General features: G+C 52.8%; 1 protein-coding gene across 1 annotated transcript in view; it reads left to right on the top strand.

Moving 5' to 3' along the window:
* The window catches only part of Shank3 (SH3 and multiple ankyrin repeat domains 3), a 60,455-nt gene that overhangs the window by 21,716 nt on the left and 15,699 nt on the right, over positions 1-23,040 (top strand). The window contains exons 10-19 of the mRNA XM_059247995.1: positions 258-528; positions 3,220-3,413; positions 4,378-4,491; positions 10,323-10,398; positions 10,587-10,669; positions 11,060-11,184; positions 11,298-11,430; positions 12,364-12,444; positions 21,318-21,448; positions 21,996-22,080. Of these exons, the coding sequence (XP_059103978.1) occupies positions 258-528; positions 3,220-3,413; positions 4,378-4,491; positions 10,323-10,398; positions 10,587-10,669; positions 11,060-11,184; positions 11,298-11,430; positions 12,364-12,444; positions 21,318-21,448; positions 21,996-22,080 (1,293 nt within the window). The remainder of the gene's footprint in view (positions 1-257; positions 529-3,219; positions 3,414-4,377; positions 4,492-10,322; positions 10,399-10,586; positions 10,670-11,059; positions 11,185-11,297; positions 11,431-12,363; positions 12,445-21,317; positions 21,449-21,995; positions 22,081-23,040) is intronic.

Here is a 23,040-nt window from a genome sequence, read left to right as displayed (position 1 = left end):
ATCTAATACCAAATGGCCAGCCCTGAAATCATCCATATAAGTAACATTATGTGTATTGAGCTGCTTATCTTTAGGAATATATATGTCTATATATATATGCATGTAATAACAATGAAAAGAGAGGCCATGAATTTGAAAGAGAGTAAGGAAGGGCATATGGGAGGGTTTGGAGGGAGGAAAAGGAGAAATGTTGTAATTATAAAATCTCTAAAAAAACAGTTAGTCTTCAGAGTCTAACTTGTGTCCCTCTACTCCAGTACCATTCAGGGAAACCCCCAGCTATGCAAAGCGGCGACGTCTGGCGGGCCCGAGTGGCTTGGCATCCCCTCGGCCCTTACAGCGCTCCGCCAGCGATATTAACCTGAAAGGTGAAGCACAGCCGGCAGCTTCTCCCGGGCCCACTCTCCGAAGCCTCCCTCACCAACTGCTGCTTCAGCGGCTTCAGGAGGAGAAAGATCGGGACAGGGATGGTGAGCAGGAAAACGACATCAGTGGCCCCGCGGCAGGCAGGGGTAGCCACAAGATCAGGTAGGAGGGGATGGGGAGGGTCCTGGAGGGGTCAGGGTGGGTCGAGAGCTATGACAAACCAGAGCTGTGAAAGGCAGGCCAAGGTAGTTCATGGTACCTTCGAGGTGATGGGCTGGGGCTTGCGGCCGAGCTCCTGGGTGGTTTTACTCATGCTGATCTCCAGAAGAAGCCGGGGCTTGCTGTGATGGTAGTGGGTCGGCTGAGGGGGTTGTGGGTGGAGAGGGTGTGGTCCAACTTGTGGTTAGAAAGCTCATTTGCAGCGTGGCAACTGGTCATAAGTTGGTTTGGAGATGCCTTTCTGTGTAGGCTTCAAGCCTACAGGTGAGCGTTAGCGCCCCGCCCCCCCAGCCCTGGCCCAGCCCTATATACATACCTCCAGTACTTTGAACCTCCCTCCTGAGTCCTGGGACCCTGAGAAACCAGGCTATTTGCAGTACCGACTTCCCCATAACTTGAGTAGGAAGTGTAGACTGGAGGCTTTGTAGCCTTAAGAGTGGCCGCCGTGCTGGCTCCTCACCAGTACAGTACAAGGTGTTTCCTTTGAGAAGCCCTCCGGGGTGCCCGTGAGGGTTCGTCTTCTTGGACCCTTGTGCGCTGTCTGTGTTAACCACCAGTGGTCGTCTTAAATTCGCCTTGCGGTCTGGAGCTTGTCTTTCTTGCCTCCTGCCGTTTCTCCGGAGCCAGGTATATAGAAGGTGTTTGGAAGCCTGTTGGATGGAAGTGTTACATAAGCATGTTGTTTTCACAGTGCCGGCCAGCTCTTAGAGCCCGACGGGTGGATGTACCACTGGGCCGAGCAGCAAAGATGCTTGCCACTCCGTTAACCTCTATCACTTAGGCTTGTGTCTGTCTGTTAGCGGCATGGTACAAGCTGGGGTCCTGATGCCCCAGCTGGGTTAGAGGCTTGTTTAAAGTCACCGAGAGTAGGGATCAGGCCGACCTGGGTACAGGTGTGTGGTAGAAGGTCCTGGATGCAGCTTACAGGAAGCATTGTTCTCCTGTGTGTGTATGCAGCCAGATTTCCATGTTGTAGACTTCTTGGACCTCCCCCTCCCCTCCCCTCCAGGGTTGTCTGTTTGATTCCAAATCGCGCTTCTCCCCTTGGAGCTTTCGCATGGCCCCTTGGGTTTTCTAAGAATTGGATGGGCTGGTGGCTGAAAGAGCGCATTCTAGGATGTCGCAGTTTGCCAGGAGGGCTGCTTTCGAGTGGAACTGTGTGGCTGCCACTGGTCCCTGTCATTGGTGCTTGTTTACGCTTGCAGCAGGCCCAGAATAAACGCCTCTGTGCTAGGGTCTCTAGCTCACCTGCTCTTCGGGAGGGCAGACTTCTTTCTTCTCCACGTTAATTAGGTGACTGGAGTGCCAGATATATATGCGTGCGTGTGTGTGCATGTGTGTGTATGTGTGTGTGTGTGTGTGTGAACACTTATGCATGGGCAGCTTGCCTCTGCTCCCTGCCCCCCCCCCCCAAATCTCACAGCAGTGGTCCTGACTGTTTTTGAGGAAGTAGACAGCTGAGCTTGGGGCTGAGAGGCACTTGGATAGGTTGATAGAGGTTAAGGGGGCTTACCTGGTGTGACAGTGGTCTGCCAGTTGGGAAGTGGCAGAGCAAGTTGGGTGCACTGAGAAGGAAGAGACCCTCAGGCACAGGTTGCCTATGGTTAAAACAAAACCGATGGTATTATGGACCCTGGTGGGGCTGCAGTGGCTCCTTGTTGCTCCCTGTGGGCTGAGTCTGGCATGGAGCCCAGAAATACGGTCTGCAGGTTCTGGCCCCGGCACCACAGTGGAGCCTACAAGGGCAAATTTGAAGTGGAGTCAGTAACTTAATCTCTGGCCGAAAGGGCAGGGTCACAGTTTGTTTAGGTGTGTTAAGAGTGTAGCATATTTCTAAGTCCCAGAGAGCTGGTCATTGGCAGAGCAGGTGAATTTGGCCTGTCTGGGTCCTAGGGAGCCCAAGCAGGCTTTTAGGCAGAAAGGAAGATCAAGACCTCGGACTCTATACCTAAGCCCAAGAAGTGGTATGGAGACCGGTGGTCAACGTAGAAGGAGCATGGGTCCAGGGACAGGTGCCTAAAACGAGAGGAGACGGGTCCAGAGGCAGGAGAATTGGGGCGCCCAGTGCATGCTGGTGGTCAGGGTGTGAGGAGGCCGGACCGCGGCGCCCCGCCTGCCCTTCCCTGCTGCCCGAAGCCTCGGTGCCAGCCCTGCTCCAGCTCCTACCTGGCAGCTCTGCCCGCCGTCCCCCGTGCGCCCACCTCCTGGCCCTCGCTGTTCCTTTGCAGCCGCCCGCGTGGGGTCGGTCTGCGGGGGGCACCGCGGCCCCAGGGCGCGCCGGCCGCCGCCGCCCGCAGAGGGAGGAGCTGGCGGAGGAGGCGGGGCGCGGAGCGGCCGTGGCATGGAGCGAGCCCGGCGCGCCCGGGAGCGCAGCCCCGCGGCCCCCGAGCCCTGAGCGGGCGCGGCTCGTACGCTGGCGGGAGCGGGCCGGGCGCGGCGGCGCGGCCCATGGAGCGGCCCCGGGCCGGGCCCCCGGCGGGCGGGCGGGCGGCGGGCGGGCGGTGGGCGCTGCGGCGGCGGCTGCGGTGAGGCCGGCGGCGGGGCCGGGCCGTGCGCCATGGAGGCCCCGGGCGCCGGCTTCGCGTGCCCGCTGCCCCCCGGCATCGCGTCCGTCACCTACGTGTTCGTCTACAGCCCCAGCGGGCCCGGCGGCTCCGGCCCCGCGCCCGGCCCCGGCCCGGCGTCTCCCGCGCCCCCCGCGCCGCCGCCCCGGGGCCCGAAGCGGAAACTTTACAGTGCCGTCCCCGGCCGCAAGTTCATCGCTGTGAAGGCGCACAGCCCGCAGGGCGAGGGCGAGATCCCGCTGCACCGCGGCGAGGCCGTGAAGGGTGAGGGGCGCGGGCGGGGTGAGGGGCGCGAGCGGGCTGGGGGGCGGGCCCCGGGGCAGGCGGCCTGTTTCATGCCGTTTGGGGGGAGTCTCTGTGGTTGGGGTGTCCCCGGGTCACGACAGCAAGCTGCTGTGCCGGGGTCTCTGTCTCTGGCCCTGGTTTTATGGGCTCCTGGCATGAAGCTCTAGCTCTGTCATGGTTAGAGGCTTGGCTCTCTTGGGGCGGTTCTTGTTATGATGGGGGCCAGCGACAACGGGGTCCTTGTGTCGGAAGGACCCTAACCCATTATGGAGCTCCCACGCCATGTGGGGTTCCTGTGTTCACTCTGGGGCTTCTTCATTGGAAATCCTTGGGATACAGGTGAGGGGGGCTTGCCCCCTTCTGGGGATCTGTAACAGTTGTGGTTGTCTGTGTACAGTGCACATTCCTTCCATGGATGCTGACTGTTTTGGGGAGACGAACCCCTCTTATCACGGGGCTCCCTGTCTTTATTGGGTTCCTACCTTGGGCACTCTGTCTCTGAGGTGGAAGTAGTTGTGAAGATCAGCCCTCCTGGTACGTCAATGTGGCTTATTCCACTGGCTGCCTCCAGATGACCCTGTGCTCTTGGCCGTGACTCCTGGGTGGATGTCAGTTACCCTGGTTGGGGGACGTGGTCACGGTGGGCAGGTGGGCAGGAGCAGGAGCGTGGCCCCTGCTTCTGCCTCTGTCCTCTTCAAGTGTGTCCATCTGTGTCTGTCTGTCTCCCACATGTCCATCCTTTACTGAGGCCATCTGTTCAATTCTCTCTTCTGTGTGGATCACAGAATCTTCCCAGGGGAAAAATGCTAGGAGGATGTGGGCTTGGGAAGAGAGCAAGGGTTGGGGTTGGGGTTGGGGGCCCCCCAGAGCCTCAGGTGGGCAGGGAAGTGGGTACCCCACAGCTCTGCTTTGCCCTGACAACCTGTCTGGCTTCTCTTCCTAGTGCTCAGCATTGGGGAGGGCGGTTTCTGGGAGGGAACCGTGAAGGGCCGCACTGGCTGGTTCCCAGCTGACTGTGTGGAGGAAGTGCAGATGCGACAGTATGATACACGGCATGGTAAGTGACCCCCCGTTTTGCCCAGGTGGCCCCCAAAGGGCATATGCCTCGAGTCTCCCTTTGGTCTTCTTGGTAACAAGTCTGGACGTTCACTAAGACTCAGTTACACTCGAGATATATATATATATATACACAGATCTGTACATACACACCATGGGTAAGCGTACATGTCCCTAGGAACATGAATGTGTGGCCCCGACATGTTCTAAACAGTGAAGAACCTTGGCTGTGCCGTCAGGAGGTGCACACTCATGGCCATCCTCTGTCTGCATGTGGGCACGTGAGTCTCCAGGGATGGCGACCACCCCCTCTGGCACAGTCTTCACGGAGATACCAGGTTCTTGGAGCTCCCAGTTCACGAGCGGCTGGTAGATAAGTAAGGAGGTCAATGTGAGAAAAGAGGCGTTTTTCCAAAGTGGACAGATTGTCCAAGTGGGCAGAGCAGGAGGCCTGGACCGGCTAAGAGGAAATGAGGCCAGCTGGGCTCCACGGAGTGGTTCGGGGTACCCTGGGGTTGATACATTCTAAGGGCAGCTAGCTGATGAAGAATGGCCCCTGATCTTACAGAAATGTGAAGGTGAGGGATACAGTTCCCGGGGCTGCTGAGCGTCTGTGGTCCAATCTTACTGGACGCTTGGACTTCTAGGAAGGATCCCTTCAGGTGCTGGTGAAGACAGTGGCTGGTCCTCTGGAGCCCCCGTGTGGGCTGATTACATATCTAGGGTATCCCCCTTCATTGAGCCCTCAGGTATCCTGGGAGGCCACAAGATCAATGATACTATTTCCAGTCCAGAGAGTGAATATGACAATTAACTCCTCCTAAGTGGTGGTCCGGGGTGATTATCAGGGGTATGTCTGGATCATCATACACGGGTCCCTTTCTCTGTACATAGAAGGTTTGGGCCCTGGGTTGTGGTGGCCTCTACCTTAAGTTGGCAGTTTTCTAGGGGAGCCCACAACCGTGTGGCCAGGAACCTTGGCTCTGTGTCAAACTTGATGGAGGCCTAGGTTAGACGGGAGCTCAGTTTCTGCCCTACTGCTGGCTCGGTGCCTTGCTTTCTTACGTGGCTTACCCTGCCCTGCCTTGATGGCTTTACTAGTGACTGGGAGTATGGAAGGGGATAGTCTCACTTATGGCCTGTGGAGAGTAGATGGAGTGAGATCCCGGTGAAAATGATTTCAGAGCTTTGGGTCCTAGTTCCCACAGGACAGAGCAGGGGACAGGGGATAGGGGCTGCACACCTGTTGAATAGGAGCTAGTCTTGTGCTTTGCCATGAGGGTGGGGATAAGGTTCTGAGAACTCTGGCTCCAGGGGCATTTGGTTGGAAGTTCAGGAGGGAGCGTTGGAGTCAGACTCGGGGAGGGGGGGCAGATGTTTGTCAGTTTGTGCTGGCCGTCAGTGGTGATGGCAAGTGTCCATCCGTGTCCCGTTACCCACCCCCCCCATCGGGTGTATAGACCATTGAGAGTGGGAGATCCAGTTAGCCTGAGGAAGCCAAAGAGGGCTTCAAAGCAGAGGTGTTGTTTAGGCTGAATTCTCTGAGTAGTTTGCAGATGGGCCCCCCAAGTTTATAGGAATCCAGCACAGCCTTTTAGAACTGTGCCGGTTCCAACTTCCGTATTTGAGCGGTGCCAGACATGATTTTAGCATTTTTATGTGAATGAAGTGGTGGACCTATCCTAGCAATCCTGGGAGGTGGGGCCTGTGGTTAGTATGTTTCTGGAGTGTGAATAACCGCAAGGGGCAGGGATGTTTAACTGTATGTATGTACATATGTATGCATGTATTTTATTTTGCTACACGAGCGGTTAGCTTTGTGAGGAATGGCACAGGTGGAGTGGGGAGCATGAGTCTAGTCACCTTGGGGTCAAGGTAAAGCATAATCTTGCAGTAGGAACTGACTGAGCAGATGGTTTAGGGTCAAGATCAAGATCTGGTCAAGGCAGAGCGGTGAGTAGGGTGTGTCAAGGTCACAGAGAAAGGAGGAGTTCACCAGGGGAGTGATAAATCTGGGGGCTTTCTAGAAGCATGGGACTCCTTAGCAGGGCCACAGCTATTGCAGATGACACGAGGGAGCGGGATTCAAAAGTACCTAGGTGGATGGGAGCTACATTTGTGGGCCTTGCTTTGGCTGTCTTTTGGGAGGGGGTAGGAGCAGTTGTGGCTTTTCTCTGACCTCAGTTACAATGCCCATCTTGCTGGCAGAACTTCTTGTCTGGGATTTAGGCTGAGTTGTGCCAGAGAGCAGAGGGCATCCTAGCAACAGGAACCTGTTTCCAACAGCCCCTCACCCCCTACCCCAAACTCGAATTCCAGAGTGGGAGTGAAGGAGGACTTTGAAAGACCAAGGTCAGAAGCTGTGCTGAGGTACATAGGTTAGGTCAGCATCTAGTAGGACACAGGTCCTGGCCATTAACTGAGCAGCGAAGATTAGTCTCCTGCAGCACTATAACAGGTTGAGGAAGTTCAGTTTCCTCAACCTTTGAGGAATGCTGAAGATAGGAAATGCTGAGGCCAGCGAGTGCAAGGATCTTCAGGCCTCACATACCTTTCCATGCTGTCTACCTTCTCCTTCCAGAATGTTCCACTTGGGAGCTGGTGCTGGGCATATTCCTTTCAGCTGGCTTTCCCGTGTGTGATTAATAAAACCAGAACATGAATTTGTGTTATATAATAAATTGTTTGTTTGGTTGATGAAAATGTACCAAACAGGAGGCTTTGTAATAGGAGCTGACCAGGATAGGGCTGCTTCACTGGTGCATGTCTTTTAGGGTCAGGGTTATGATCTGGGTGTAGGGTAGAGCAGAGAGGTGGGTAGGGTTCACCAAGGTCACAGAGGAGGGTGCAGGCCGCAGAGTAGCTGGTGTGAGAGTGATGGAACCAGAGGCTTCCTGTCAACCAGACACGGTTCAGCTAGCATAGCATGTATGTGACTGGATCAGCTTGAAGGAGGATGTGATGGAGGTGAGGAGGAATCTGAGGCCCTCCTTACTTGATGGTGAGGCTTCCCCTGCACTGGTCTTGGGAACAGGGGCGCTGAGTGTATGTTTGTCACTTAGAGTGGGACAGGTGGGAAGGAGTAAGTATGGGAGCTGATGTGGCTAGCGTCTAACAGGCCATTAGAACCCAGGATCTTCCAGCGTGGCTTGCCCTGCTGTGTAAAGAGAGGTTCAGATGTGACAGGTCACTTACTGAGAGTCTCACACATAGTGGCAGGGACCTGAAGTCCGGACTAGTACTTTTCTCGATAGCCATGTCATTTGATGTGACGATCATCCAGCCTTTGCTCCACTCCTGTCTGTGACCACCTGTCTTGTAGCTCAATTACTCATTCATCTCACCACCTACTTATCCAGCAACCTACCCAGCCCACCCAGCTCCCCCTTTCTCCACCCACGTATCCCACCCATCCATCCATCACCCATCCATCCACCCACCCACCTGTCCGTCCGTCCGTCCATCCATCCATCCATCCATCCATCCACGTATCTATCTACCCTTTGACCCATCCATTCACACTCACACTTTTTGCATTATCTTTATGTCTCATTCATCCGTTTGTCCATGCATCATACCCTCACCCACTCACCTAGCCAGTTGTGTTCAATCTATTATATATGCCAGGTGCTGTAATGAGCACTTGGGACCCCAGGGGTAATTACATCTCATCGTTTGCTTTAAAAGAGTTCATAGTTGCTGGGCGGTGGTGGCACACGCCTGTAATACCAGCACTGGGAGGCAGAACCAGGTGGATCTGAATTCGAGGCCAGCCTGGTCTACAGAGCGAGATCCAGGACAGGCACCAAAAGTACACAGAGAAACCCTGTCTTAAAAAAAACCAAACCCAAACAAACAAACAAACAAAAAGTTCAAAGTTACTGACAAGACAGGTCATAAAAAACTGTATATTTTTGCTGGGTATGGTGGTACATGCCTGTAATCCTAGCATGCAGAAAGCTAAGACAGATATTCCTGAGTTCAAGGCTCAGGCTATATGTAGTGAGATCTTGTCTCAAAAAAAAAAAAAAAAAAAAAAAAAAAAATCAAAACAGGACTCTGGAACCCAGCACCCATCCCACATGGTTATCTATAACCCCAGGGGATCCAGCTCCCTCTTCAGGCCTCTGAGTGCACCAGACGTACATGTGGTACACATATAGACATACAGGGAAACACATAAAGTCAAAACAAATAAAAATCTCTTAAAAACCCCAAACAATAGAGAACCTAACTCAAAAACTCATCGGTTCCCTCTGATCTTATTTTTTTTTCTTTTTTGTTTTTCAAGACAAGGTTTCTCTGTGTAGTTTTGGTGCCTGTCCTGGATCTCGCTCTGTAGACCACTCTGGCCTTGAACTCACAGAGATCCGCCTGGCTCTGCCTCCCGAGTGCTGGGATTAAAGGCGAGCGCCACCGCCACCCGGCTCTGATCTCATTTTCTATCAGTTATTCTCCCTCTGCTTCTGCTGCATCGACTCCACACTGCTCCTGCGTGCTCCACACTAAATGCTATTTGCATGATCTTTTCCCTGACTGCCTCACTCACAGAAGCCCTGCACCCTCCCATCTACAGGCTGCTCCCTCGTCTGTCTGGACCTTTGCTCAGCTCTTCTTTCTGCTGAGGCCTTTGCTATCTAGAGAACTGTACTTTTACATCCCTTTCCTGCTTGCTTTTCTCCTGTTAGCTAGCGTTAGGTATTTCTTGCTTGTTTATTCCAGCTCTTAGAGTAGCTTATTAACTCCTCAAAGGCAGAGACTTTGCTCTGTCCTAAAATCAACAGTGCTTGGTATGTAGTAGAAGCTTAGCGCATGGTTGTTGAAGTAAAAAAATTGAGTCTGGAGAAGTGCTATGGCCAGAGAATGAGGGAGGGAGGTGCTGCGGGAGGAAATTGAAAACAGTGGTGGTGCCACCTTGAGGCCTTGTGAGGCACTGCAAGGGGAGGTGGAGTTGCCGTTCTGAACCTTGAGGTCTGGCTGAAGATTGAAACCTTCAGGACATCTGCAAGGCTAAGTGAGGTTCAGCAGGAGGTATGTCCTGACCAGCTCCATAGTGGCCTCGAAGAACTTTGAGATCAAAGGACATATATTGATATAGTCTATGGAATTTATTAATATAGTTTTGTGGGATACAGTGATAGTAACATAGTTATTAGAGTTATTAATTATTAATGCCTTTCTGTGGAATACAGTGAAGTCAGGGGACAGAGCCTTCTGTAATCCCGTTCCTCATTCCTTGCGTTTGTGTATCTTGCTGTTGTGAGGAAGCTAGTGGACACACTGGGATGCCCTCCTCCACACTGGGGCACATAGGCCGACGGACACATGCATGTGCCTGAAGCCAACACTTGCATACACGGCGGGTTATACAGACACGTGTTTGTTACTAATGCCTGGAGTCACGTACAGATAACAGATGATATGACTCTCACTTTCACAGTGTGGATGGGTCACAGACACACGTAAGCGCCGACCCAGCATTTATACTTTACTGTGAGGTACACATACATGTCCTTTCAGCTCTAAGGCTTGCTAACTGGAACAGTCTGGCCTTGTATAGGGTTCTGTGTCTAGCTGCATGACAAGTAAGGGGTGGGGGCCTGCTTTCCCCTGGGGCCCTAACTCCTAGAGGCCAGAATTGCCTGTATGGTTATCTGAACCTTCCTACCTTAGGACTTTTGGCCCTGGAGCCCCAGGGTTTGCCCCCCACCCCCCTCGCCACTTACCTCTCTACTTCAGAGTGCATGGGGACACAGACTGATCAGCACAGTTTGGGGAAAGTCCGCTAGGTGGAGGCTGTGACCGTTTCTTGGTCCTTGATGCTCCCTCCAGAAACCCGAGAGGACCGGACGAAGCGTCTCTTCCGTCACTACACTGTGGGTTCCTATGACAGCCTCACTTCACACAGGTATTGGCAGGGTTTGGACACACAGGGACACTAGCTGGGCCTCGTGTATCCGATGAGAGGGCAAGTCAGGGTCTGGGGAGGTGGGAGGTGGGCAGGCAGTGGGTGGTCAGCTACCCAGGAGGGTCAGCCTGTCTGTCTGCTAGGCTCCCTGCAAGCCCCCCTCACTCAGCCTTGCTCTCCTCGCTCAGTGATTACGTCATTGATGACAAGGTGGCTATCCTGCAGAAACGGGACCATGAGGGCTTTGGCTTCGTTCTCCGGGGAGCCAAAGGTAATGGGTGTGGGTTTCATGAGGGGGATACTGCGTCGTTGGGGATGTCCTCTGTGCTCTGCCTCCGGCCCCTTTCCGCCCCCTTAAAAGCCTCCCCTCCCCCACTGTGGTTGTATGTCTTGGTGTGGAATGTCCCAGGACAAGGCAGCAGGTCCCTCTCTTTCTTGGCTCCTTGTGGGGAGTCTAACAGAATAGAGATCTTTTGGGTGAGGGTAAATGGGGGACTTCACAGAGGCATGTACACTGCTTGGGTATCCCCGTCGGCTGCCCACCCCAAAGCAGATTTCTATGCCTTAGGAGTCAGGTGCCTCGAGCGGGCTGAGGTTGCTTTGCCGAGCTTTCTGACAGGATCTAGGCTTGTGAGTGCCTGTTATCTCGCTCTCCTTGCAGCAGAGACCCCCATTGAGGAGTTTACACCCACACCTGCCTTCCCTGCACTCCAGTACCTTGAGTCTGTAGATGTGGAAGGTGTGGCCTGGAGGGCTGGGCTTCGAACTGGGGACTTCCTCATTGAGGTGAGGCCCATCCTGTCCCTGCTCAGCAGGAAGGGAGGGGGTTCCTAACTCCTGAGCTCCCTGACACTCGGGCAGGACGGGACGGACTACCTAGCTGCTTCTCTCTGTCCCAGGTGAACGGAGTGAACGTCGTGAAGGTCGGACACAAACAAGTAGTGGGTCTCATCCGTCAGGGTGGCAACCGCCTGGTCATGAAAGTGGTGTCCGTGACCAGGAAACCGGAAGAGGATGGTGCTCGGCGCAGAGGTGAGGGCTCAGATTGCTGCCTTCCAGGTTCTAACCCTTGGTACTTGGCCCTCGACCGTGGACTTCAGGCCCACCTCCCTCTCCCCATCTCTGACCCTGCTCTGCCGACAGCACGCTCCTGCCCTTATTTGCTGCACAGGTCCGTGGTGGTGTTAGGTGCCTGACCCCCTGACCAGGCCTCTGACCCCTGGTCCTAGATGCCCCCTTCCTCAGATCCCCGTCCCCTTCTTCTGTGAATCCCCCCCAGCCCTGGTGTGGCAGAACCCTCCTTCCCGACGCCAGCAGCTGCCTGGAGGCCGGGTTGTCATGGCAACTGTGAGGTTGACGCTGCTGCTGCTGCTGCTTATTGTGCAGGGAAAGGGGGAGGCGGCACCTGAGGGAAGAGGAAAAGCGTCTTCTCCCCGCGCCGACGCCAAAGACGCGGCACAGCCTGGGCCTAAGAGGCTCTGCCGCCGGCCCAGCCCAGGTGTGCCGCTCGCCAGGCCACGCTGTGGGTCTCGTAAATAGCAGTGGTCCCTGGGCCTTGGGTGCTTCAGGCAGCAGGAGATAGTCTGGCAGGAGATCCACCCAGCCCCCCATGGGTGGTGCCCACTCACTGGGGCCTTGGTGCCCGCAGGGTGGATGCTCAGATCAGTGCCAGCCAGCATCCTAACCTCTGCTGGTACTCTTACTACCATTTGAAGCCTTGGCCCCCGGGGAGTCTTAAGGGCCCTAGGGGCCCAACTGCCCTTGGCTCTACTGCTCCCTGAGCTCCTCACGCCATGAAGAAGTTTGCATCTAGCCGCAGCCTGAACAAGATCTTGGCACAGTGTGACTCGTCTTCAAGGGAGTACGAGGAAATCCAGGCAGTGGAGCGCAAGTGGCATTTGCACCTGGCCACGCCGCGCCGCCTGCTGCTAGACAGGAGGGCCAAGGCCTCCCTCTTCTTTGCAGCCCCACCACCCCCCAAGAGGGCCCCCAGCACCACGCTGACCCTGCGCTCCAAGTCCATGACGGCCGAGCTGGAGGAACTCGGTGAGCCTCGCGGGTGGACGGCGGGGGGGACGGACGGTCTACAGCGGGCTGGCCAAAGAGGGATGGGCACAGCCAGTTCGGGAGGGCAGTGGTGCCGAGCTGGGGCTAAGGCCAGGTAGAGACAGAAGGAGGAACAGATGGTTGAGGAGACAGGTCAGCAGTTCGGGGTAGGGACCGGAGTGATGGGGAGATTGCATACCTGTGTGGTGAGGAGTGAGATAGCCAGTGGGGGGAAGAGGGCTCGGGGCAGCCCGAGGAGCTGGAGTCCGGCAGGGACAAGCAGGATAGATGGCAGGGGAACAAGGTCTGGCCCTGGAGCATGCCCGCATGCATGTGTGTGAGTGCTTTCCCTGGTTCTGTGCTTTTCCACTAAGACTTTGCTCTTGCATTTCAACCTAGCTGGTAAAGAGCAGTGGTAGGGCTCCTGGATCTGACTGGCACGAGCTGGGTCATAGTTTGTGCTTATTTTGCTCGGTTGGTAACTGTTCACTTATCTGCCAAGTGAGTCTACTGACCTAACAGAGGCATTGTGAGCGCCTCTAACTCCATGAGGGATGGGGCCCGGTGAACGGCGGGAGGGAGGCGGACCAAAGTATGTTAGGCTCTGATGGATACAGGTTGATTTCAGACAGCCTCATTGTGGGCCTGTCCTGATATACACGACCCCGTCCTGACATACGACAGTTACCAGCTTTATCATGGCCATGTTCCATATGCATAGCACATCCTGTTTGCATGTGCACATGTATGGCAGTTACCAGCCTGGTTTTAGGCATGTCTCATGTACATGACTACAATGTTCTGACACGTGTAAAAGTTAACCAGACTTACCACGGACATGTCCCATGTACATGACCACCACATCTTGACAGGCGTAGCAGTTACCAGCCTTGTCATGGGCATGTCTCGTATGCGTGACCGTATCTTGACACATATGCCAGTTAACCTTGTCATGGACATGTCTCATATTCACAGCCATGTCCTGACATGTGACATTTACCAGCCTCGTCATAGGTATGTCCTATATGCATGATCACATCTTGACACATAGGACTGTTTCCAGTCTCATCCTAGGCATGTGCTGATGTATGTGATTCTATTGTCATTGTGGGCATGTGCTAATATATTTTGACTGTTAAGAGCCTTACTGTGGGTGGTTATGGGTTAACAGTTCCACGGTAGGTATATTCCAACACATGTGACTGATTGAAACACTCTTTGCTTCTGTGATTTGAGCCTAGTCTCAATCCCAGACTTTCCTCTGGCTTCAGTCATAAAAGGAAACCCTTATTCTGGCTCCCAGAACTATCCCTGTCTTTGTTTATAGACTGAGTGCTGGCCATGTCCCAGCCATAGGCGGAGCTGCCACATTCCAAGCAGGTGCCTTGACTGAAGTTTGGAAAATAGTTACTAAGATAGAAGGGGCTGACATGATCAAGATTTCCCATGGTCAAACTCTGAGTAAAATAAATAAAAGCTACAGACAGTGTGAAGAAGGAGGAGGACTCTTGTTTCAGAAATAAAGCAGGAAATCAAAGCCAGAGGAATTAGAAACTGGAGCTTCCAACTCCTGATGGAAGTTCTCAACAAGGCTAGAAGATGTGCTGTGGACTTGTGATAGCCAGAGACAACCACAGGCACTGGGATTAGCATAAAATGAACTGGAGGGGCTGGAGTGATGGCTTAGTACTTAAGAGCGCTTGTTGCTCTTGCAGAGGACCCAGGTTTGGTTCTCAGCACCCACATAGTGGCTCATCACTGTCTGTAGCTCCAGTTCTAGTGGATCCAACCCATTTGACCTCGGGGGTGGGGAGAGGGCACCAGGCATGAATGTGGTGTGTGCATGCACACACACACACACACACATACACACATACAGCATACACTCAAAATAGATAAATCTAAAAAAAAATTTAAAAAGAACTGGAGATGAGAGTATGAGAGTAAAGTAAAAAGTTTACGTTACTATACAGGCAAGAAAACTAACAGAATTAATGAAATTAACAGGATAAGAGGAATAACAGTAATAAGCACGCTTGGGACTCTCTAACTTATTGATACAAACAAACAAACAAAAAGCTACAAATGAGAAGAGTCTGTGGCTTGGATACACAGTATCCAGGACTCACTAAAAAACATAGCAGTGAGTAAGAAGTTCAGTCTGAGCCTACCCAGAATCAGTAGATGAGGAGACATCAAGGACCAGTTAGGGGATATGAGGACAAGCGAGGAGACCTCAAACATCTACTTGACAGGGAAATAATAGAAAGGCTAAGGATTTCTCCAAAGTCGACAGAAGTGTAAGACTTCATTCTGAGGAAGTATGTCACAAATAAATATGATTTGTCAGAGTGAAACTTTAGAATACCATAGAAAAGCAGAAAGATCTTCCCAGAGCCAGTAGAGGGAGCCAGTTGGCTTAGAAATGAATGATGGTTTGCTTTTAGACTTTCCTCAGTTATGATAGAAGGGATGGTGAAAAGTGGGGTGCAGATACTTTCCCAACTAGTTACACTAGCCAAACTTGTTGACTAGACTGAGCAGAGGCACCAGCAGACCGCTGGCCTTAGGGTTTAACCTCATCTATTAGTCTCAGAGAGCAGACCCGGGACATGGATCAGTACACCAATATGAGTAGACAGCTGGGGCTGATTGGACATTAATGCATGACCCTGGAGTGCATTAATGCATGGCCATGGCTTCTTACTAGAAGCAGTCCCATAACCAGGTCAGAAAGGCCCTTCGGACTTTGCACAAAGAGGTGTTCATCATCCTGAGCTCTGCACTCCAGGAACCGAGGGGCATCCCTGTGAGAGTGAAGAGTTGCGTCTGGCTCCGGCTTTTGCCTGTAGAAATGGGAGCCGGAGAGTTGAGTCTTCCCCTCTGCTCCAGAAGCTTTAGGAGAGGGTCACTCCTGTTACATTATAGACCTTGATGGGCCAGAGGAGTAGGGTATCATATTTCTGAGTAGAGTCTGAAAGGGCTGTGAGGGTAGTTCAGCAGGAGCCTCTGCCTACCCTTCTGGGCCCAGGATCATAGTTATTGAAACTGGAACCGGGTTCAAAATGGGGCTGTGTTTAGAGAAAGACCCAGCAGTTGGGGGCCCAGTGAGCTGCCCTGACTAAAGGACACCCTGTCTTAGGAGGTGACCTGGTCCTTCTGGGAGTGCCTGGTTTGAAGAAGCCAGGCCAACATAGAGTTCTCCAAGTACCCAAGAGAACATCCCACAATCCAGTGTTTGTTCTTTTTGTTTGTTTGAGACAGGGTCATTCTATAACCGAGGCTGCTGTTGAGTTAATTGCCCATGCCTCCTGAGTTCTGGGATTACATGCCTGGATGGTTTGCTTGTGTGTGTTTTTTTAAGACAGGGTTTCTCTGTTGTTTTGGTGCCTGTCCTGGATCTTGCTGTGTAGACCAGGCTGGCCTCGAACTCGCAGAGATCCACCTGGCTCTGCCTCCCGAGTGCTGGGATTAAAGGCGTGCGCCACCACCGCCTGGCCGCTTGTGTTTTCAAAAGGCAGAAATAAGACATGTTGAGTCACCACTGTTAGAAACATGTCTATCCTGCCACTCACTTGATGGAACCCTTTAGGGAGCCATGTTTATCAAAAAGATGACCTGAACACCTGGAAAGGGAAAAACTGTGAGGTAAGGGGGATGTGGGCGCAGAGGTGGAGGCTCGTGCCGTGTAGAGGGTGAGGCAAGGCGATGCAGGAGGAAGAAGAGGAATGAGTTCCTGGGAACTGATGGAGTGAGCAGAGGCTGATCCAAAATTAAACAAATGAATTAAATAAAACGAAAGTGGTGGTGGTGGCTGGCAGAAATCAGTGGGAGAACTCTACCTGTCAATCAGGAGGTTGAGGCAGGAGGATTGCTGTGAGTTCCAGGCCTGTGTGGGCTACAGAGTGAGTTCAAGGTCAGCCTGGCCTATGTAGCAGGATCCTGTCTCAAAAAGAGAAGGGTTGTTTGTAAGAGTCGGGGGCGGGGGGAAGGGAAGAAGCTTAGATAATCCCCTTTCTACTCTCATTCTAGTCTGGGGTTCCTTTACCATGTATGTATATACTCAGCGTGAATCAGGGACGTGGGTTAATGGGGACCCACGTCAGGACCCTAATGTGGTCAGACTGTTCCTGTTCATTTATTTAGGCAGACTTAAGATGTCCTTTAATTTCTGGGTCTTTCTTTTGTGATGAGGTCAGGGTAGGTCTCTGCTACTGCCTTAGTCCAGAAAAGATTCCTTTACCAAATATGTACTGCTTGCTTTGCTGTTTACATCTGCCTGCCGCTAGAAATCTGCGTTGGAACATGAAGGTGTGTATCAGTAGTGGAGTGCTTACCTGGCATGTTCAAGGCCCTGCGTTCCATCTACAGGACTGCAAAAAAACAAAACCCAACCGAAATGTCAGTACAGAACGTACTCATAGGTGACCACTTTGGTGAAGAGCAGACTCTGAACTTCGTTTTCGTAGTTCTGTGTCTTCGTTCTGAACAAACATTTGGCTGCTCCAAGTGCAGTTTAATTGTGCACCTCTTCATGTGTGCATGTGTGCACCTGTGTGTGTATGTGTGTGCATGTGTGTGAGTGTGCATGTCCACGCAGCGTGTATTCCTGCTTTGGCTTGTTCTCTTCTAGAGTTTTAGAGCATCGGTAGGCTTGTGCTCCTGGTTTAAGAAGGAGGAGGTATAGATGGGGACAGACCTATGAAGGCCTGGTTGTTGGGAGGTGCGGGTGGGGAAACCATTGTGCAAATGGCCCAGGTGCCATGGAATAAAGCCTTCTTCTTACCCGCTCTGCTCTGTTTCTCAATTCCAAGCTTCCATTCGGAGAAGGAAAGGGGGTAAGTCCTTCTGCTGTGTTTTTAGGCCTGGCTTGCCTGTCCCTACCAAGGGGACTGGTACTGGTGTATGATGAAGCTCCAGTCCAAGTCAGAGTGGTTTGGAATCTGGCACACTCTCTGGTCGCTGCCTGGGGATTTGGTAGGGACGTGGTGAAGGAAGGATGGATGGGGCATTCCCTGGGGTCTCACTGGGATTAATAGGGAGTACAACCGTAGTCCTAGTGGGTTCAGGTGCGCTTGGGGATGTGACCTATGGAGATAGTCTGGTGGGGAGAAGGTGGGAGAATTCCTGGTGGGGCCCCTGCAAATGTCATGGCCCGGGGGAGGGGAGAGGAGGGGAGGGGAGGGTCAGGGTCAGGCCGAGGAGCTTAGGGCAGCCGGGTGCCTAGGCTGTGTTGGGATGGTGGTGTTAGGGTTTTAGGCTCTGCCTTGTGCTGTATCTTTTGTCCTTTTCTTTGCCTAAGCCAACTTCATACTGATGAGTTGGAGGATTGAGCATAGAGCAGAGCTGCTTCAGAATAGGGATTTATTTAATCTGTTGGCATTGGGAAGGGAGCTGGACTTTCCTGCTCTGAAACACTCCTGCCCCCAGGCTATTGACTTCACTGTCCCTTCTTCTGGTTCCACCCCGGTGTCCTTGGAGGCTCTTTCTCATGTGACTTTCGTGTCCAGCATGCCATCAGGGACACAGGGTCCATGTGGGGCTAGAGACATCAGGGCCTAGACTGGGTACTGAGGTCTAGCATCTGGGGGAGTTTTCCCCGGCCTCTACTGCTCCCTCTGCCTCTTGAGTGGATGGGAGTCAGGCTTGGATATGCTCACAGCCCAGGGTGTGTGGATTTGTGCATCCCGCATCCCTTCCCCCTCTCACTTCTGATGCACTGGGCCTTGCCTGGGCAGGGGGACTCTCTAGTTTTCAGCTGTGGGGGAAATGGCTAGTTTGTCACTTCCCCAGACCCTTCTTTTCATCCCTGCTTGGATCCCCAACATACTTTGCCCTGAACCCAGATGGCTAGCCCCTTGGAAGGCTGGTGGAAATGACAACACTTGGTTCCTAAGGGATTTTATTTCATTTTTTAAATATCTAGAGTAAATATGTTTTCTCATTTTGTTGTGGATTTATGTTGGGAAGAAGTGTTCAACTTTTCATATGTAGAATTCTTGACCTCCTCCTCTTGGAAACAATTCTCGCTTGGCCTCAGTACTGTTGCAACGTAACTCTAAACAGCTGCTTTGGTAAACTGTGTGCACACTGCTTGGATCTCTTGGAGCAGGTTCTGTTGACACCTTCTCTAATCCATGGCTCAGGTGACAGTGTGCCTTGGTAGGAAACATGTCACCACGGTGTCATGAACTTCTCTTTCTCCTTATGTCTTTACTCCTGCAGTTTCTGAATGGTGTCGCAACAAGGATCTGCGATCTGGGATAGAGCTCTTTGTGCATCATTTTGCTCCTGGGAAACAGGAGGATGATGATAGGATCTTGAGGTCGTTACTGTGGTAGTCATGTAAAACTTGGCACGTACTGTATGTCACCAAGGATTTGGCCAGGGTAGGGATCCCACCTTTCAAAAGGAAAGCTGTTCATCTGTAGTCTCTGTACTGTTACCTGGTGGTACTGGAAGCCATGCTTGGGCCCTACAAATTTCTCTACAGTGGGAGCATGTTTTGCTGGCAAAGTACTGTGTTGTTCAGGGCTCCAAAGGGGCAGAGTGTGAGGAACCCACAAATTGTTGGTGAAGATAAGGTAAATGTCCTGGCTGGTGCCTTCAGCATCTGCGTTGGCCAGTGTGGTCTGCATTGGCTAGAGTGGTTGTGGGCTCCTTTGTGCTCATTTCTCCTAGAGCTACGCCATATAGATGTTGTTTATGACTGTTTCGTTGGGTGAAGGACCTGGGTCTCAGAGGGTGTATACCTGAACAGAATCAGTGTGCAAGGAAGGGGTCTCAGTATGCTACTTGGTGAGTTAATTTACTCAGGAGTTAATTTACTTCTACACGGCAATTGAGAAATGAGGTAGAAACAGTAGGTGCTGGTGAGCAGCTGGGTTTGGAAGGAGTGGATGTTTAGACTTGACCATGGGAGTTCTCCAGCAATGGTACTTTGAGAGTAGAAGGGTTTCTAAGACAAGTGTCTCCTGAAGGTGGGCACAAACTTCAAGAGTTAAATATGGTCTGGGGGACAGGTGGAGCCTGGGGCTGCTGAGTGAGGATGTGCACATAAAAGCACGGGCCCTAACCTCCCGCGGATGCTTGAACACTGCCCCAGAGTGGACTCTGGGTAGGAGTTAGGTGACCGCATCTCAGACAGCCTTTGGGTACTTTTAAGGTTTGCAGAAGCCCTTTCCCTCACTGAAATGGTTTTCCCTTGTAGTTCAGTCTGATCTCAGACTTGTAATCTTGCTTCAGCCTCCCGAAGAATGGGATTACAGGGATTTGTTAGCTACTTTTCCTGCTGCTAGGATAAAGCACAGTGAAATAAAATGCTTGAGGAAGGAAGGATTTATTTGGCTCCTACTTTGAGGATTTTTTCCATCCCCAGTCGGGAAGGAGACAATGATGAATGTTCTTGTGAGGCTGTTTCTCCCCCCGCCCCTTAAGCAGTTTGGGACCCAAGCTCAGGAAATGGTTCTCCCCACTTTTAGGGTGGACCTTCCCACATCAATTATCATAGTCAAGGTAATCCCTCACAGGTGTGTCTGGGGGCTTGTCTCCTAGGTGATTCTGAATTCTGTGTCAGGTTGACAACAGTAACCGTCATTCACAATGTGCCATCACACTGGATTCTCGGCGTCTCTTCTCCCCCCACCCCCATAAGCGAAAGTACCACTTTTCTTTCTTTGGAGGGGAGTGTGTGGTGTATGTAAGTATGTGCGCGTGTGTGTGCGCACCTGTCCATGCGCGTGTGTGTGTGTGTGTGTGTGTGTGTGTGTGTGTGTGTAGTGTAGTGTAGGTCAGAGGTCTGTCTGCTGAGTATCTTCCTCAGTCATTCTCCGTCTTATTTTGGGGGACAGGTTCTCTCACTGAACCCAGAGCTTACATTTGGACTAGAGTGGGGGGCAGTGAGTCCCCTAGGACCTGTGTGTCGCTGTTCCCGAGTGCTGAGGTGATGGGCATGGACTCCCAGGCTCAGCTTTTGATGTAGGTGCTGGGGATCCGAACTCAGGCCTTCGTGCCTGGGCAGCAAACACTTGACTCACCAGGCCATCTCTACAGCCCCCCAAAGCCCCATTTTTCAAAAACAGTCACTTTAATAAAAAGTGACTGCACAAAGCTTTTCATCTGATAACGGCTGTGACAGGAATATGCCTGAGGCCGCCTGGTGTCTCCCCACCAAGCTCTTTTTAGGTGTCAGCCTTAAATGGAGCTGAAGTCTGAGGAATTTGGGTGGGTAGGCTCTCGGTGAGGAGAGTCCTTTCCGTACCACACCTGTTTCTCCTCTTTCCTTACCTTCCATCCCACTGGAACTGCCTTTCTCTATGGGCGGGAGGAAGGAGCTGTGGCGTCCTGTTTCGTATTGAACCACTCTGAGATCCCCAGCCTGAGTTTTGTTCTTAGGAGGTATTTCCCATCTGCCTGTTCATTCCTTGGTTATCAGCTTATTCACCCATTCAGCCAGCGTCTTTTGCTTGAGCGTTCGTGTCTGTCCCTGGAGCAGTGGTCCCACTAGAGACCGTGGGGAGTGGTGGAGGATAGGCCATGTGCTGAGAAAAGGCGCTGGAGGTGAGGGAGTGAGGGAAATGGATCTGAGTGGTCTGTCTCCAAGTCTGGTCTCCCTATGGTCAGTCATTGTGGTCACTCCCAGTGGCCACAGATACCCAGGGTCTCCTTAAGGACAGACTTCGGCTGGTTCAAGAACTGGGTCCTGAGGTCTGAGGGGCACTGATGGGACACAAGATCTAGGGCCTCAGGCAGTGAGAGACCTAGGGGTGGGTAGGGTTGGTTGGCTCATGGGTGCCAATGGGCTGGCATCGGTGGGTGTGGCAGGGAGGCCCAGGCAGCTCTGGGGCTGAGATTGCATCTCTTTGGTTGTGCAGAAAAGCTGGATGAGATCCTGGCAGTTGCCGCGGAGCCGACCCTGAGGCCAGACATTGCAGATGCTGACTCCAGGGCAGCCACGGTCAAGCAGCGGCCCACCAGCCGGAGGATTACCCCTGCCGAGATCAGCGTAAGCCAGCCTTGGGCCAGGGCTCTGGGATGGTCAGGTCCAGGGCCTGGGGATCAGAGGGTCATGTGCCTCTCTTTTGAGGTAAGAGTTCTTTATTTGGATCCCTTCTCCAGAGGAGGTGGAGCTCTCCACAGCCTCTCTGGGGAGATGTCTGGGACCGTCTTAGTCTGTAGAGTGGTTGTAGTTCAGCTCACTTCTGTGGGTACAGCGTTTAGTGCCTCTGACGTCAGTCAGATTCTGTGTCACCCTGGGACTACTGGGGTCGGCAACTTTGCTGAGTCTATGGCACAGCACATTCCTGTGTGTGGATTCATACGCCTGGCGCTGTGGATTCTTCCTCTGCTGTCTCTATGGACTATGCCCAGGGCCTGTACTTCTATGTTCATTTTACCACCCATATAATGAAGGCCCCAACCGAGCATGGGCCCCAGTGCCTTTAGGGTGTCTGGTGAGTGGGTGTCTGGTCTAGCGTAGGATGGGTGGGGCTGGATGGAGAACTGGGTGCTCCGGTGCCCCGGAACTTCCATGTTCCTCCCTGACCCCACAGTCATTGTTTGAGCGCCAGGGCCTCCCAGGCCCAGAGAAGCTGCCGGGCTCTCTGCGGAAGGGGATTCCACGGACCAAATCTGTAGGTATGGCTGGGCTGAGGGACTGCTTGGGGTTGGGATGGCTGGGCTAGGGTCGGGTGGCTTCAGGGTTGGAGGACCCCATCTCTCTCTGCGAAGTTCAAGGGTGCCCTTTTGTTTGTGGACCTGAGTTTGTTCTTCCACTCCGAGATGTGCCGTGGGAAGACACCTTTGAGATTCTTTTCCCGGTCTGCTTCTCTCCATCCATGGGCACCCCTTAGTCCTTCTCTTCCTGTCCGTCGCTTCTGCCTTACACAGATAACGGTTACTGCCAAGACAGCTATTTCCTGTCCTCTCAGCCAGAGTGCAGGTCCAGCTTTTCATCCTAAAATTACTCTCCCCTTGAACCTACTCCATCTCTCCAGGTGGCATCCTCTCCCTGTCCCTTCAGGGTCAGACCCAAAAGGTCACCTGTAATTGCTCTCTTGTCCCCATATGCTCATAAATCTGAAGCAGCTGGGTCTCTCCACAGATAGATTGAGGCTGCTCCCGCCAGGGTCGTCAGGAGCCTCGGGGCATTCCCCGTGGCAGACACTATTAGCCTTCCTTTTACTGATCTCAGTTGACATTTGTTTTTCTCCTTCTTCTGTGAAACTCCTTGTATTGTGGGAATGAGTTTCTTGCTCTCTCCTCCTTCCTTGGCTGCGTTTGCTCAGCATAGCCCAACAGTAGGCCAACTCAAGCCTGTGTGTGCCCTTGGCCTCCCTTTCTTCTGTCCACCGTACTGTGGAGCTTCCTCAGTCCCTCGCCGCCATCACGCCCCATACTTGGCTGCCTCTCCTAATCAATCCCAGGCCAGGATCTCTAACAAGCCCTGCTTACTGCGTGTTTCTTAGGCATCTAGTCTCCTTGACATGTTGACGCATCCATCCATTTGTCCATATATACCCTACCACACCCACCGTCTGTTCCAAAGCAGAGTAAGCTCCTGCTCGGCCCAAGGACAGGCCAGGCATGAGATGCTTA

Source organism: Peromyscus eremicus, chromosome 20, assembly GCF_949786415.1.
Source record: "Peromyscus eremicus chromosome 20, PerEre_H2_v1, whole genome shotgun sequence".
Lineage (NCBI taxonomy): Eukaryota > Metazoa > Chordata > Mammalia > Rodentia > Cricetidae > Peromyscus > Peromyscus eremicus.
The sequence above is the reverse complement of the archived record's forward strand: the minus strand, read 5'-3'. Positions and strand labels throughout refer to the sequence as shown.